Source organism: Grammomys surdaster, unplaced genomic scaffold (genome assembly GCF_004785775.1).
Source record: "Grammomys surdaster isolate TR1022 unplaced genomic scaffold, NIH_TR_1.0 255, whole genome shotgun sequence".
NCBI classification, from domain to species: domain Eukaryota; kingdom Metazoa; phylum Chordata; class Mammalia; order Rodentia; family Muridae; genus Grammomys; species Grammomys surdaster.
In genome coordinates, this window is record NW_021604696.1 from 5,071,622 (window position 1) to 5,087,263 (window position 15,642).

The following is a 15,642-nucleotide window of genomic DNA, read 5'->3' on the forward strand; positions in this document are numbered from 1 at the left end:
TCCTGTACTAACACCCCCGGCTCCTTCCTCATTTTTTTTTTAATCGTTATATTTTATATTCTAAGCCAAACATTTCTATGTGAGTTATTACTAAGACTTCCGGTTTTGCTCCCTGCTTGCTGTTTCATTTTTGACATCTCCATCTTCCTGTTTTTAAGCATGCAGGTCTTCATTTCTGGCTCCGAGATGTCCCAGGCTCAGCTTGCCCTTGGCTTGCCCCAGTCTCGCTATCACGCATTTGTCTACGAAACTCTGTGTTTAGAGGCCAAGATCAAGATACTTAAAGCCACCTTTGAGCAGATAACAGCCCAGGTTAAGAGCAACTCCTTGGCTTCGGCCCTGCACCCGGGTGGCACCTGCCTCGCGCGCATGCGCGTGGGCGCGAGCCGGTGACGCAGGACCTGGACTCGCGCGTCCAGCGGGGAAGCAGGAGAAGCCGGCGACCTTGCACTCTCAGCCTGATCCCTGTCTGGCGGCCTGAACATTCGCAGGTGACTGTGCCCGCGGTGCCCCCCTGCGCCCGCGTGCGACCCCTTCCTGGGACCTCCCCGGTCCGAGTACCCTGTTTGGCCCTGCTCACCCCCCCTCCGGGGGTAACCCGCTTCGCCAACACCCCCTCTCCAAGCCTCGCTCTGGGGAACTCCAACCTTGCTGGCCGCGCCCACTTCTTCAGCCCCTCGTCCTCTCTCTCTCTCTTCCTCGGTGACCCCCCCCCCCCCGTTCCTGTTCCTTTCCCCTTCCCTAATGATCCTCCCCTGCTCTTGCCTTCCTTTTCCAGTGTGCCTCCATTCTGACCCACACCGCTCCCTTGTCCCTAATGTCTGCCGCTCTGATCTTACCCCCACCCCAGCTCCCACCTCTCCCCCAGTATCCATCCTCATTGTATTAACCCAGCCTTTCTCTGCCTCCTCCCCGCTCACCCCGTGTCCTCCATCTTAATTGTATCCCTCCCCCCCCCCACCCCCAGCTACTGCGTTCCCTCTTCGCCAGCGTCCCCATCCTGATTGTATTCCTCTCCATCTCCTGACTCCTCCCTTGTCGCTAGTGTCCCAGATTCTGGTTGTATTCCCCCTCCAAGTCTGTCCCTTCCCCACTTCCTGATCTATCCTCCCAGCCCTTCCAAGTCTTCCTTATGGTCCTGTCTAGCCCAGCGCCTCTCCCCTTTCTCCTGGGTCCTTGCAGGGATTCCTCAGTGTTCCTCATCATAATCTTATCTTCTCCTGACCCAGTGACCAGTCCTGTCTTGAACCGCGCCCCCTTTCCTCAGGGTCCTTTCCGGGTTCCCCAAAGGCCCACTTCTTGATGTATCCTCCCCAGCCCTAGGCATCCCTTTCCCGGTGTCCCCTGTCCTAATGGTATCTTCCATAGAGCCGCTTACTCCTGACTCTCCCTCCCCTTCTCCACCCATGTTGGGTGAGGTGGTGCGGGTTCTTCTTCTGATGGGCCAGTCTGGCCTTTCTGATAGTTCCTGTGACTTCACAAGGGACTGCTACTGCCTTACTAAGACACCTCCCGCCCCCCCCCCCCCCCCCCCCCGCCCTCTTCCTTCTTCCTGGGGTTGCCCTGCTATGGTGGGCCCTCCTGTTCCTCTGCACTTTCATGGTCTGTATTATAGTGCCTGTAGTTTTCCATGTTTGATTGTGCAAGCCCTAACTCCTTTTTGTTTTATTTTATTGTTATGCAATAACAATAGTTAGATCGAGACTTTTCCAGGTCAGGGGGTTTTGTTTGGAGTAAGGATAAATTGTTGTGTCCAACTCTCAGGTGCAGAGTGGCTACAAAGAGACTTCATAAAGGAGTGGAGTAGTTTCCAGTGTTTTCAAAAGATGGGAAGCTCACAGATTCCTAGGGAGACTATGTGACTCATTCAGAACACACTGACTAATTCCTCCAACTGCCGCCCCCCCATGTATGTTTCATCTGACTAGGATAGGTTGAAGTGACCCATGCAGGAAGTGACTTGTTCCACTTTACAGGAAGTGGTAGGGTGGCAGCTGGAATTTATTGCCTACTTCCTTAGGGCAGTGAGTGTTAGCTGAAGGAGTATTGACCAAACATGGCTGTGTGTCCACCAGCCTGTGCTGTGGGCTTGCCTTCTGGAATGAAGAAAGCCACGGAGTTGGGATTAACCATTGCCCCTGGCTCCTTCCTTAGGATGTTTGGAGTATTTTGTGGGCTCCGAAGTTTTGACTTTGGGTGGTCAGCAGGGTATGATTTGAGCAGGTGGCTTGGGAAGAGACCCTCTAGTCCAGCAGGTGTTTGCCTGGGTTTATCTGGTGTCTGTGGTATTTATTCTCTGTGTGAGAGATTTTCCACCAATCTTCCTTGGGGCAGGAGCCAAAACTGGGTTATGGTGTTTTCCTGTCAGACACATAGTAAGTGTTCAGTAAATTAAGGGTGTAAGCACATTTTTTTGTAAGTAAATCTGGTAATAAAGACTGAATTTATGAAATCAGTTTCTCTCTTTCATTATGTCTGTCTGTTTGTCTGCCCCAACCCCTTTCTATCTCCTATCTCTCTAGCTAGGACCTGAACTTTTAAGTTGTAGTTTATGCAGAGAGCCGGTGATCTGAGAGGGAGGGGAGTTCACGCCTGTCAGCTGCAGCCAGAGGCATTACAGGGAAGGGGAAACAGAGGCTGCCTTCCATGCCAGACACAGTCTTGCCCCTCTTAGTCCCTGAAGTCTATGGTGTCTGTCACCTCTCCTTATCGCCCGCATGTCTCCATTCCAGGTTCTCTGTTTAGCTCCATTTAGACACTCTTAAGTGTCTGAGTCCTGTGTACCTCCCTGTGTCACCTAGACGGGGGTTAACTCAGAACCGAAAACCTTGAATAGGGTGTGTCTACAGATTCCTTTCTATGACACAGATTACAAATGTGTCCTGTGTCCTTAAAATACAGAGTAGATTGAGTATACTGCTCGTATCTGCCCTTCCTGTCCTTTTTCATTCCCTGTGGTCAGTAATGAGTCATATCTGTTGGTCCTGTGTCACACGGGCGGTGGTGGCCTGCTGCTGCTGAGTGTAGGTAATGCTCAATCAGCTTTATACCTGTAAGGAACTTTCCAGCATAAAGCTGTTTGCAACAGTAAGCATGTATGCTGTTGAGATGGGTAAAGAAAAAGCAGCAAAGTTTCCCTGAGGCCTTCAGGGCTCAGGAGCTAGGAGGCAAGAGAACTGGGTCAGAGCTGAAGAAACACTTTGAGTGTTTTGTTTGTAGACGAGACGATTTTATGAACTGTCTTAGCCTTTTGTGAAATCTGAGCAGTTTTTTTTTAAGCACATTCCGTCTCCTGTCAGAGTAGCTACCCAGAAACCTGCTCCTGCAGCACTAGCTAGAGATAGGGTGAAGGGGGGGGGGGGCTTTCCTTGACTCCTGAAAGCTTGGCTGTGCTTTTAGCTTACATTCATGTGTGACTTCTTTCTTTCTTTTCTTTTTCCCCAGCCTTTTCTTCTGCATTAGTGGGTGCCAGACAAATTAAAGAATTATTTGATTAGCGTCAGCAACTAATCCAAAACTGTACAGTACAAACTGAGGGAGGAAAGACGTAATTAAATTGGTATTTCTTGTGAAGCCCAGGCTCAGGTGTAGCCACATCCAGTGTGGTCTGGGCCTTCCCACATCAGTTACTAATCAAGAAAATGTCCTACAGGCTTTCCTATGGGCAAATGGATGGAGGCTTTTTCTCAGTGGAGGTTCCTTTACCCTTGTAACTCTAAGATGGTGTCAAGTTGGCGAAACAAAACAAAAACAGGGCATATACCAAAACCAAGAGTCCAACCTAGATGAAATCCGTCTACTTTATTTTCTGATAATTCTCTTTGCTTTCAAGTCGGAAGGGGGAATTTTAGTGACTGTATTATAGCAGCTAAAAGTCAGGAAGCATGGTTATGGGCATATATTTTAAAACTTCATAAAGGCTAATGTTCCTAAATATAGACTTTGGACCCAAAAGACCTGTGTTCAAATCCTGGCTCAGTTGGCCACCTTGGGTAACTTACTTGAGATTTCTAAGCCTTGTTTTTTTATGTTTATATGTTTCAACTTGATAAGATTTTGTAAAATTGGCTGAAATAATATTCAAGTGTTTTTGGAGAAGGGACTTGACAGAAATATTCAACCTCAGGTAGCTATTTCTCCAGCAGGAGAAAGTGTCGGGAGAGTCAGTGTTAAACAGATTCTGTGATCATTAACACTGACTGTCAACTTGACAAGCTCTAAGATGACCTAGAACACAGACCTCTGAGCTTGCCTGTGAGGGGCTTTCTGGATTGGGTTAATTGAGGTGGAAAATCTACTCTAAATGTTGGTGGCACCCCGCAATGGGCTGGGGTTCTGGACTGAATAAAAGGGAGAAACTGATCTGAGTATCTTGACTTCCTGACTACAGATGCAAGGTGGCAGGTGCTGCATGTCCCCACTGCCATCATGTCCCCTTAGTTGGTGACCTGTGACCTGGGTAAACCCTTCCTTCAGCAAATGGCTCTTGTCAGTTATTCTGTCAGAGCAGTTAGGAAAATGACTAATATACTTAGCGTAGGGGTGGGAAGAGTACCCAGGGTACATGAACATCATGTGACCTGGTCAGAGTCCCGGAAGACACACTCCTTCCTTTGACGATGGCTTTGATTATGTGAAACTGTGAGCAAAATAACCCTTTCTCCCTAAGTTGTTTTGGTCACAGTGATAGAAATCTAAGTTAGGTTTAAGCCTAAGCTAAGACAGTGCCTTTGAAGGTAATTTGGATGCGTCAGTGTAAAACCCAGCTTTTGCCTCAAAGCATATATGGTTTGTTCTTAGATGAGTACGAGAGACCACCGTGGCTCCCGAACACGGATTCACTTTTCCCTGGATGACAAGTTCCAGTTGAACAAACAGAACGAACAAAGTCTTAGGTCAGGGCACGTGAGTGCAACATCAGTTAGACAGATTACCAGCATGTGGGGCAAAGCAGGCATCTAGCTGTCTGCTAAGTCAATGCAATGCAAAGGTTTACATTTTGAAAGAATGTTAGGTCAGATGTTGGCAGCAGATGGGAGCTAAAGATAGCTCAAGGTAATTTGTCTCTGGATCTGTAACATTCCAACTCTCCACAGTAGGGAGTTTTAATTAGTACACCAGCCTTGTGGAATCTATCACTTAATTCTGTGGAGTTTTTCTTTTTGTTGTTGCTGTTGTTTTTGTTTTCATTCTGGGAACGCCAGTTCACCATTCCATGTTTGTGTTTATTGAAAAAAAATATATATGTATATACACATCTAAAAAAATGCCTGCAGAGCCCAGAGAAGGTATCCAATTCTCTGGGAATGGAGTTACAGACACATAGCTGCCATGTGGGTGGTGGGAATCAAACCAGGGTCCTCTGGAAGAACAGCTAGTGTTCTTAACTTCTGAGCCATCTCTCCAGCCCCAGCTTCTTGCATTGTTGATGAGAGTCTTGGGCCTTGCAGATTGCTACTCCTTGGTGCGACTCCTCAATTTCTGTGTCTTTCTTCTGTACATCAAGGTTTCAGTCATCTGTCTTGCTGAGGATTTATCTATTCATTCTTGTGATAGTGTCTTCCTACATAGCCGTAACTGGCCTGGAATTCACTATATAGATAGAGTAATCCTTGAATTTCCAGAGATCCACCTGCCTGTAGGTGGTAGGGCTCTGGGATTAAAGGCACATGCCACCAGGCCCAACTAGCCTGAGTAGCTTACCACCAGCAACAACAACAAACAGCAACAAAGCATGCACCTGTGTACAGCACCCATGGATCCCCTGGAGCTGAAGTCGCAAGAGATTGTGAGCAGATCACCATGGATGCTGGGAACTGAACTCTGCAACACTGTGGACTCCCAGCTGCCCTGCCTCCCTTCAGACCCAAGGATCTTTTAAAAGTTCTGAGGCGTCTAGAAGCATGTTGTTCTGGGAAACATTTATCTCACCGCTACTTCTTTGTTCTTTCTCGGTGGTTTTCCAAAATCATATAAACAGGTATTTATTTATTACTTATTGATGCTGAGAAGTTATATAACCTTTGTTTTTAGCAGAATTGTTTTCCCTTTTAAAATCTCAATTTAAGCGAGGCAGTGTGGCACATGACTTTAATCCCAGCACTCCAGAGACAGAAGGAGGTGAATTTCTGAGTTTGAGGCCAGCCTAATTCTGGTCTATAGAGCAAGTTATAGAACAACCCTGACTACACAAAGAAACCCTGTCTCAACCTTCCTCCAAAAAAAAATTTTTTTTTTAAATTTTTTATTTATTTAGGGGGAAAGCAGTTAAGAGCATAGTCCTGCTCTTTCAGAAGACCCGAGTTTATTCTCAGCATCCACACTGGACAGCTCACAATCACCTGTAACTGTAACTCCAGTTCCAGGGCATTTGAGGCTCTTTTCTGGCCTTCTCAGGCCATCTGCAGTCATGTGACATATAGACACACCTACCCAGAAACTAAAATGAAGAAACCCTGTCTTGAAAAACTCAAAGAAATGGTTTTAAAATTTAATCATTTAAAATGTTTTTTTTAATTTATTGACTGTGCACAGGCACACACAGGTGTATACACATAAACCTGATTACAGCTGGAGGGAATAGTTCTCTCCTTCCACCATTTTTAGGTCCTGGGAATAGGGGTTGAACTCAATTCTTCAAACTTGGTTGCAAGTACTTCAACCAGGTCTCCAATCTCTCCCTTTTCTTTCTGAGAAAAAGATACCACCACCACCTACCTCCTCTTCTTCCCCTTCCCTTCCTCTTCCCTCTGTCTCTCCTTCCCTCTCTCCCTTTCTCCCTCCCTCCCTCCCTCTCTCCCTCCTTCCCTCCTTCCTTCCTCTCTCCCTCCTTCTTCCTTTCTCCCCCCTTTCTTTTCCTGCTTCCCTCTCCTTCCCTTTCTCTTTGGTTCTGGGGGATGAACCCCAGGCTACACATGTTCCAGGCAAATGCTCTGCCACTGAGCTATACCCCAGCCCTATTGCAGTTTTGGTTATTTTAACCCAGAGCTCTGGATGTTTTGAACAATCTGTTTGATGCTAGTGTTTTTATGGCAGGAGCCTGGACAATGGCGGCATGAACAAGGTAGACTCAGCCACAGGCCCTCAATAGCCCAATTAGACAGATGATGGTGAAAGGCCACATACCCCTCCCCCCACATCTGGCTTTTAGGGCCCGATGGGAGATTGATTTAGATTTATTTATTTTTATATTTACTTACCTTTGTCTTACACATAGGGGTGTTTTGTGTCTGTAATATCGTCTGTGCGCTACATGCACATAGTGCAGAAGGCAGAAGAGGGTATCAGGTGTCCTGTGACTGGATGTGTTGTGAGCACTCAGGTGTGTGCTGAGGGTTGAACCTGCTCTGCTCTTAGCTGAGCCATTTCTCCAGCCCCGAGGTTCAGATTTAAATAGAAGGTTAGAAGCATGCATAACTCAGCAGTTCTGGTCAAGGCCTGCATCGTTGGCTCATCATTGGTTGAGTACCAGTCCATCCTGCAGGGTGGTCTGATGAGCCAGACCTGAGTGGATTCTCTTATGGAAGACCTGCCTCCCCTGGGGCAGACCCTTTCCCTTCCAGTGTGAGACTCCCGGGAAAATTCCATTTCTCCAGAGACCATTGTTCTCAAAGCTTTGTGGTCAGGAGCAGAGTTCAGGATGTGGTTGGGGAGCCAGGCAGTCTGTTTCCTAAGGACCGCCCTGTGTGTACATTAGGTTGTTTTCTCTGGGGTGGAGGCCCTGGTCTGTGCCACATGCTGTTTTGGCCTGGCAGCCAGAGGCCAGGGCAGGGTGCTGCTGATAGAAACCTGGAAACAGTGACTGTGTGGACTGTTACCAGGGGCACTGCCCAGGAGACCAGAAGACAAAAATGCCGTTTACTTCCTTATTCTACCCTGAGTCACATGGCCTCACACCTCAGCTTCACTGCCTCCGGAGTACACTCTGCCCTCTTTGACCTGGGTGTAAGCCGTAAGGTGTCACGGGGTGCTCCCTTTGACAGGGCTTCTTCTGACCTTTCTGTAGACACTGTGTAAGTGAGATCCTGCCTGAGAATCCCTGGCACAATCCTTAGCTTGTGAATGCAAGGGTCAGATCCCCAGGGCTGTTTCCTTAACAACTCAAGTTCAAGTTACCTTCAAGCCTGCTCCTCTTTTTTTCAGTCCCAGGACTCCTGAGCCCTCCACTCAGAAGTCTGGCAGAAGTCTGGTCTTTTTGGTTGTTAGCTTAGCCTTTTGTCTTAACATGCAAACCTAACATCGTAAGTAGTAAATCCAACATGCGTCCTTATCAACACGCTGCTTTTATCAGAGAGGCCTATAGACGAGTCTGTGGGCCTATAGGCAAGTCATTGTCTTATGATTGTTATGGAGGGCCTGGCTCACCGTGTGAGCTCCTGGTTTATGTAAGAAAGCAGGCAGCACAAGCAAGAGAAGCAAGCCAGTAAGTAGCATCTCCATGTGGCTTCTGCTTTAGTTCTTGCCTCCAGGTTCCTGCCTTGGCTTCTTCCTTCAGTGGACAGTGACCCCAGATGTGTAAGCCAAGTAAGCCGCTTCCTCACCATATTGCTTTTGGTCAGTGTTTTATCACAGCAGCAGAAAGCAAACTAAGATGTGTTTTCTAGCAGTGCCACAGTCTAAACTTTCATGCTCAAGTACCGTCCAGCCTTCACTGGTTCGATTTTGAATCCTCCTGCTTCAGCCTTCGCTGGGATTCTAGTTCTGCATCACTACCCACTTGGGTGCTGGGAATTGAGCAAAGGTCCTCTGCAAAAGCAGTATATGCTCTTAACCGCTGAGCCATCTCTCCAGCCCCATTCTAGTGTGTGTGTGTGTACACGCGCCACAGCCTGTGTGTATGTGTGTGTGCATGTGTATGGAGGTCAGAGGACAACTTGTGAGAGTTGGTTCTTCCCTTCTATCATATAGGTTCTGAGCCTTGAACTCAGATCCTCAGGCTTGGCGGTCAGTGTCTTTAATCACTATGTCATCTGGCTGTCCCCATCTTGGTATTTTAATAGGCCTCTTAACTATAGCCAGCTCACTCACAAGATGCACCCTGTCCTTTGAGAGGATACTGGCCTTAAAGATACATCTGGGCTCTGAGGGAGAAGTGAGAATTGTCTGCATTCAACTGAAGGTTGACAGGATATTCCCGGATCAGATGCTGCTTGGGTCACTGGGCGGGTTACTCCTCAGGAAGGTTTTACAGCGAAGTCTTTTTTTTTCCCTATTCAGTTTTCAATTTTGCTTATGTGTGTGTGGTGTGTATGTTGCGTGTGTGTGGGCATACGTTTCTGCAGATGCGTGTGTGTGACATAGGGTATCTTCTTGATATCTCTTCACCTTCTTCATTGAGGTCGGGTCTCTTACCTGAACCAGAGCTTGCCAGTTTGACTAGTCTAGCTTACACTAGAGATCCTGGCATTTACGTGGTTGGTAGGAATCCAAATTCTGGTCCTCAGGCCTATATAGGAAATCCTGCTGGACCCTCTTCCCAATCAGGGATTCCAGTTTCCTTCTTCTGTAACACCTTTCACGCATTGCATGTATCAGACACATTCCTGTGTTTTTAGATGTGTAGGCTTCTGTCTAACTCCTTCTCGAATCTGGATTCTACTCAGTGAGTGGTTCTTTGGTGTGAACACATACCTAGAAGGTAGATGAAGCACACACTAATCTTTGTCTCTAGTTGTGGGTCTGAGTTCCACCGCGCCGCTGGGCACTGCTGTTGGAGAGGCGAAATGCAAGGAGCAGGACTGTGCTTATCCCAGTACCACCCTGCCGCAGCTACAGCAGAGTGCTGGGTTTCTAGGAAGCACAGAGACACTGCTGGGGTGGGGGTGGGGGGGCTGAAGCTGGTATTCCCTCACTCTTGGGCATCTAGTCGCTGTTAGAAAACTGCACAGAGAAGTTGAGAATGAAGTTGGGGTTTCAAACAAGACTTAGGGCAGGGGCTGGGAGCTCCGGCTTAGCTCATTGGTAGCTGTGGTTGTCTGGAAGCACAGAGAGACCTATGGGAGACTTAAAATGCGTCTCTGTAGGTGAAGGTCTTCCCGATGCTCCCCATGGCGGTGGTAGATGAAAGAGACAGTCCTTAGTTCTAAACTGTTTATTGGTTGTTCATCGTGGAAAATGGATGCTACCAACTCCTCAGGGTGGACCAGAGACTATCTTTTCAGGGAGGAATGTCTGGGAAAGGGTACTTATTGGCTAAGCCCTCAGGGCCTCTAGGTACCTCATTAGCATGGAGAACTCTGTTCTAGGTTGAAGTGACCACAGGTCACGGTTCCTTATGTGGGAAGTGTTTCTCATGTTCGAGGCCAGGAATCTGGCAGGGAGCAGGGAGCCGCTTACTGTCTTAGGTGAATACTCGAATTTCTGGGGACTCAGACCACGCTCTCCCTTACCAAGTTTCCTGGCAAGACCCACTGTCCCACATTTAGTGACTAGGATGAGGATGGATACACAATCAGTGCTCTGAGACTAGTTACTGATTCCATTTTGTAACTGTTGGTAACTCTATTGGGAGAATGTTTCAAACTGTTAGCGCTGGGAACCTCATTCAACATAGTTTAAAAATACAAACCTGTAAGTTTGCTAAGGAGAAAGCCCTGGATTAGAGTGATGTATTAGCTTCTTTTCTTGCTGCTGTGGACCAAATGCCTGCTGAGAAGCAGCTTAAGGGAGTAAGGGCTTATTTTGGCTTCTGGTTTGGGCGATACAGCTCATCGTGACGGGAAGGCTGAGCATTGCGTCTGTAGTCAGGAAGCAGATAGGTAAATGATGGTGTTAGGTTCACTTTCTTCCTCATTCTAAGCGCCTGTGGGATGGCGCTGCCCACATGTAGGGTGGGTTGTCCTGCTTTAGTTAATCTTATCTTCGAATTCTCTCAGACACGCCCAGAGGTCTTCAGCCAGGTGATTCTAGGTCCCATCAAGCTGATCAACCCTCGGGATTAACCACATCACAGATGGGTTTCGGGATTAGCCCAGTTGGTAAGCGCAGCTGTCTTCAGGGTCAGCTGCCTTTGGGCTGCCCCCCATCCCCACCCCATCACAAGATGGCAGCCAGAAGCAGTGGGCATGTCTCTGTTCACAGTCTCTGGGAAAAAAGCTGGAGGCTGGTTTTTTTGGATTCGGTTTGTGATTATGTGTCTACATTGAGAAAAAGAGATGAAGAGACCCAATAACAGCCCCCACTCCCACCAGTCTGTCTTCTGGGTCCCAACATGAAGTTTAAGTTTAAGTAGAGGTCCAGACATATGCTTTCCAGTCCTGGTCAAGGAGTGGTCTCACCCAGCACTGACCCAGTCTCTCCTGCAAGGTGGTCTGACAAGCTGTCCGTGAAGATTCTCTTTCCAGAATAGTTCTCCTTCTGGCTACACCAGGCCTCAGCCTTTCCTTTCCAGAATGAGATGCCTGGGGAAATCTCAATTCCCCATGGTGTCTTGTTTTACAGTCTGATAGCCAAAGGGAGGGACTCAGTGTCTTTTGGGAATCTCTTTTCCCTGCCAGGCCTTCTACACTACAGCACTTCCCCCTGTCTAGGCAGTGGAGTTTGCCAGGCTAATGGATAAAACTATTAACACAGCATTTGAATTTTGTCCTTTGAGTTGAGAAGAAACCGATTATCTTCTTTAATTTTTATATCTAATTTAAATTTTACTTTATAGATAGATAGATAGATAGATTATTGATTGTGTATGTGCACACACATGCCCTGACATGCATGCCAAGGTCAGAGGACAACTTGAGAGAGTCAGGTTTTCTCTTGCCACCCTCCGTGTCTCAGAGATTATACTCTTGACTTCAGGCTTTGCCGCAGGCCCCTTTATCTACTGAGCTCTCTTCTTGACCCAAATTGAGTATCTTATGAGTTTAATCATGTTTGTTTTATGGCTGTGTGTGTGTGTGTGTGTGTGTTTGTGTGTGTGTGTGTTTGTGTGTATGTGTGTGAGACATCACTGCTGCCATCTGTGCAATGGTTTTCCTCATTTGTCATTAGTCTTTTGACACCCCCCACCCCATACATCCATATTTTTAGAGTTGTACCTATTATTACTGTGGAGGGACATGCTTGTGCTATGGTGCTCATGTGAGGTCAGAGGGTAACTTGTGGGAGCCAGTTTTCCTCCGGCATGTGGATCCTAGGAATTAAACTCACGTCGTCCGGCGTACTGGCAGTGCCTTTACCTGTTAAGCAATCTCACTGGCCCAAGGTGGTCTTCAGTTTTTATTTTCATTCTGTGTGTATGGGTGTTTTGTCTGTGTGTATTGTAAGTGTATCATGTGCATGCAGTGGCTGCGGAGGAGAGAAGAGGGGGTCCGATCCCTGGAAACTGGTGTTCTAGACAGTTGTAAACTGACATATTGGCACTGGGCACAGCACTGGGGCTCTCTGGGAGAGCAGGGCGTGCTGAACCATCTCTCTAGTCTATTTTTATGGAATTAAATCTCTCAGTGTTTTTCTTGAAGACCCAAGGTTTTCTTCCTTGAACTAGCTACTCATCTGATACCACATGTTAGTCTGTGGAACACATTGGAGTTAGGCTGACTCCAGGCAGCTGGACTCCAGGTCTCAAGGACACTTGAGTGTGTCGTGAGAAGCCTCAAGTCCTTAGCAGAGCTGAGTGTCAGTAGTTTTGGAGCTGCCCTGAGTCTATTGGAACTCAGGAGGTGGGAGGAAGGGTGGGTGGTATAGACCTTTGGAGGAGGCTTTGATAAATGTTAAGTAGTGTGAGGTCACGTGTCTTTGGGTTGTTCCTTGGCTCACACGGCGGGCGGGGAGCGGGGAGCTGGAGCGGAGGGGGTGAAACAAGCCAGGTGAACCATTCTTTTCCTCACTCTTGATCCCAAACCTTTCTGCTCTCTCTCCTGCAGCTGAAGAGATGGCGTTCGTGAAGAGTGGATGGTTACAGCGACAGAGTGAGTAGAAACACCCGAGAACCCTAAAACAGATGATGATGTTTGCAAACAGTCACGTCTGCTTAATGCCCTTGCCATGCATCTCCTCTGGGACTCGCTAGAGCTCTGTGACAGTCCTCCTGGAAACATGGAGCTGATAGGAACCAGGAAGGAAGGCGGGCTCTGCTCCGCTCCCCTTCTCCCGTACTTTATTACTAATGGCTGACTTGAGGTCGTTGGGTCTGAGTAAGCTTGCCTTCCCTGTCTCTGGCCTCTGTGTGTGGGAAATGACCTGTCCTATCTGGGACCTGAGAAGGATCAATGGGGAGACTTGCCTTGGTGGGTGCACGAGTTTAGCAAATCTTTGTCTCCAGAAGAAATTTGGTTCTTTGGCTTGAGGTCCAGTCTCCTAGACATGGCTACTGTGAACCAGCTGTTTGTCTCCTAGGCTGCCACTCAAATAATAATAGGCTGGCAAACAGGGAGAGCCAGCTACTTCTTCTCCACTTGGAGCTGTGCTGTGCTCTGGAGGTCTATGGGTAGTCTTAGCCTAGAGTGAGTAATACTGGCCTTACCTGCTATCTCAGAGAGTAGCCGCAGACCCTGAGGACTCCCCTCTCTTGAGTTTTGTCCTCCCAACCTCCTGAGGATAGGGGTGAAGGGGCACCTTGCTCAGACTCAAGGACAAGCCCTTTGTCAGGCTTCTGGTTTCTCCTTAGGCAGTGTCATGGTCTTGAAAGGTGAGATTTTTTTTTGAAGGTATATTGTCATTATGTGTTTTTCTCATCTGTGATGGAATGTTGCAAGGCTCAGTCTTGTGTGGGCCTTGTGTAGGTATCCACAGCTAGGGAGCTCACAGGTACAGTGGCCATATTGTATCCAAATGGCAGACCTCATTTCTACCCTTTGGCTTTTACATGTGTTCCTCTCCATCTTCCTCAGTGTCCCCTTGGAGGGGTACAGTCTTCATTGGCAGCCTTCTGGTGCCCACACTGTTAAAGTGGGAGTGACCAGGCCCTGTCTGTTTCCACTGCCAGCTCGGTGGATTGCTTCTGGTTGATTGGTTTCTTCTGTGCCTGCTGCACACTGGGGACAGCATTTGTCATTCTAACCCAAAGCCAACTCTCTCTATTTGCCCCCCAGGCACCATTCTGAAACGCTGGAAGAAGAATTGGTTCGACTTGTGGTCAGATGGTCACCTGATCTACTACGATGACCAGACTAGGCAGAGCATAGAGGATAAGGTCCACATGCCTGTGGACTGCATCAATATCCGCACAGGGCATGAGTGTCGGGGTAAGCTGTGCCCAGGACCACCACCCTACCTTTTTTAGTGTGTCTGCTTCCAATGTCAAATTGGACTCTGTCCAGGCAGGGCAGCCATAGTGGGGCTTGAGCATTCACATCCTGAACGTCATGATAGATAGATATTTTTCCCCCATTGGAGTTTGGTCCAGCCTGCATCACTTCATCTGGGGAGAAGGAAGCAGATTGCTAACAACTCCAAGAAAGGTGGGAGCCCTCTTAGGTCATGCTGATTTTCTGATTTAGACACTGCCTGTGTGGTAGTCTTATCAGGTTCTTGGAAGCAGGATGTAGTTTGGTGGATGCAGGGGTCAGCCATCTTTCCCTATGTTCATTTTATGGGGAGCAAATGCCATCTTCCTTTGCAGCTGGCCAGTAGATTCCCTTCCGTTTCTGAGTTAGGCCCCAAGCTGTTTCCCAAGCAGTGACGTGCAGTCTGTCTTCACTTCTCTGGGTTGTTAGGTGTAAGAATGCCTAGGGAGGAAAAACAAAACAAAAACAGGCAAAACCCAAGCTATGGATTACTCCTCCGTTCTGCTTGTTTCTCCTAGACATCCAGCCTCCAGATGGGAAGCCCAGAGACTGTCTGCTGCAGATCGTTTGCCGAGACGGGAAGACCATCAGTCTCTGCGCAGAGAGCACAGACGATTGCCTGTGAGTGCTCATCGTAGTATGTGTTTAATTGGCAGATTGTTTTCTGCTCTAATTTCCCTTTGTTAGGAAGGGAAGAGAGTGGGAGGAGAGTCTCCCTCCAGGCTGGGGCTCCGGGAGAAACACAACGGGGACTTTTCTTGGATCTAATTATGTGTGTGTCTGTGAGTGTGTGCACATTGTGTATACATGTCTGTGTGCATGTGTGAAGACACACATGTGCTGTGCAAGGGTGGAGGTCAGAAGACAATTTTTGTATTGGTCCTCGCCTTGCACCTTGTTTCTGAGACAGGGTTTTATTGGTTTTCCATTAAATTTTCCCTGATGTCCTGGAGATTCTCCTGTCTCTACTACTCATTTCTCCATAGGAGTGCTGCGTCACATGCCATAGTGCTCCACAGCTGAACTCTTTTAAATGTGAGTTCTGGGGATTCAGACTCAGGTCCTTATGTTTTCATGGCTGATGCTTTTACCCACAGAGCCATCTCCTGAGTGCCCTTGATTCTGATTTCTGTCCCTTCTCCTCAAGCAGCGTGGTGGTTTGAATAAGAACAGCCCCCCATAAGCTCATATGTTTGAATGCTTAGTCCTCAGGGACTGGCATGATTTGAAAAGGATGAGGAGGTGTGGCCTTGTTGGAAGAATGTGTCACTGGGGGTGAGCTTTGAGGTCTCAAAAACACATGCCAAGCCCAGAGTCTCTCTGCCTGTGGACCAAGATGGTGGTCTCAACTACTCCCTGTCTGCGTGCTGCCATGCTCCCTGCCTTGATAATAGACTAGACCTCTAGGGCTGGGGGGGGG

The 15,642-nt window shown here is 47.9% G+C and overlaps 1 protein-coding gene across 1 annotated transcript in view; it reads left to right on the plus strand.

Moving 5' to 3' along the window:
* The first annotated feature begins 392 nt into the window (after nt 1–392).
* Plekhb2 (pleckstrin homology domain containing B2) overlaps nt 393–15,642 on the plus strand; it is a 34,704-nt gene continuing 19,454 nt past the window's right edge. The window contains exons 1-4 of the mRNA XM_028775430.1: nt 393–491; nt 12,861–12,905; nt 14,028–14,180; nt 14,741–14,843. Of these exons, the coding sequence (XP_028631263.1) occupies nt 12,869–12,905; nt 14,028–14,180; nt 14,741–14,843 (293 nt within the window). The 5' untranslated portion in view covers nt 393–491; nt 12,861–12,868. The remainder of the gene's footprint in view (nt 492–12,860; nt 12,906–14,027; nt 14,181–14,740; nt 14,844–15,642) is intronic.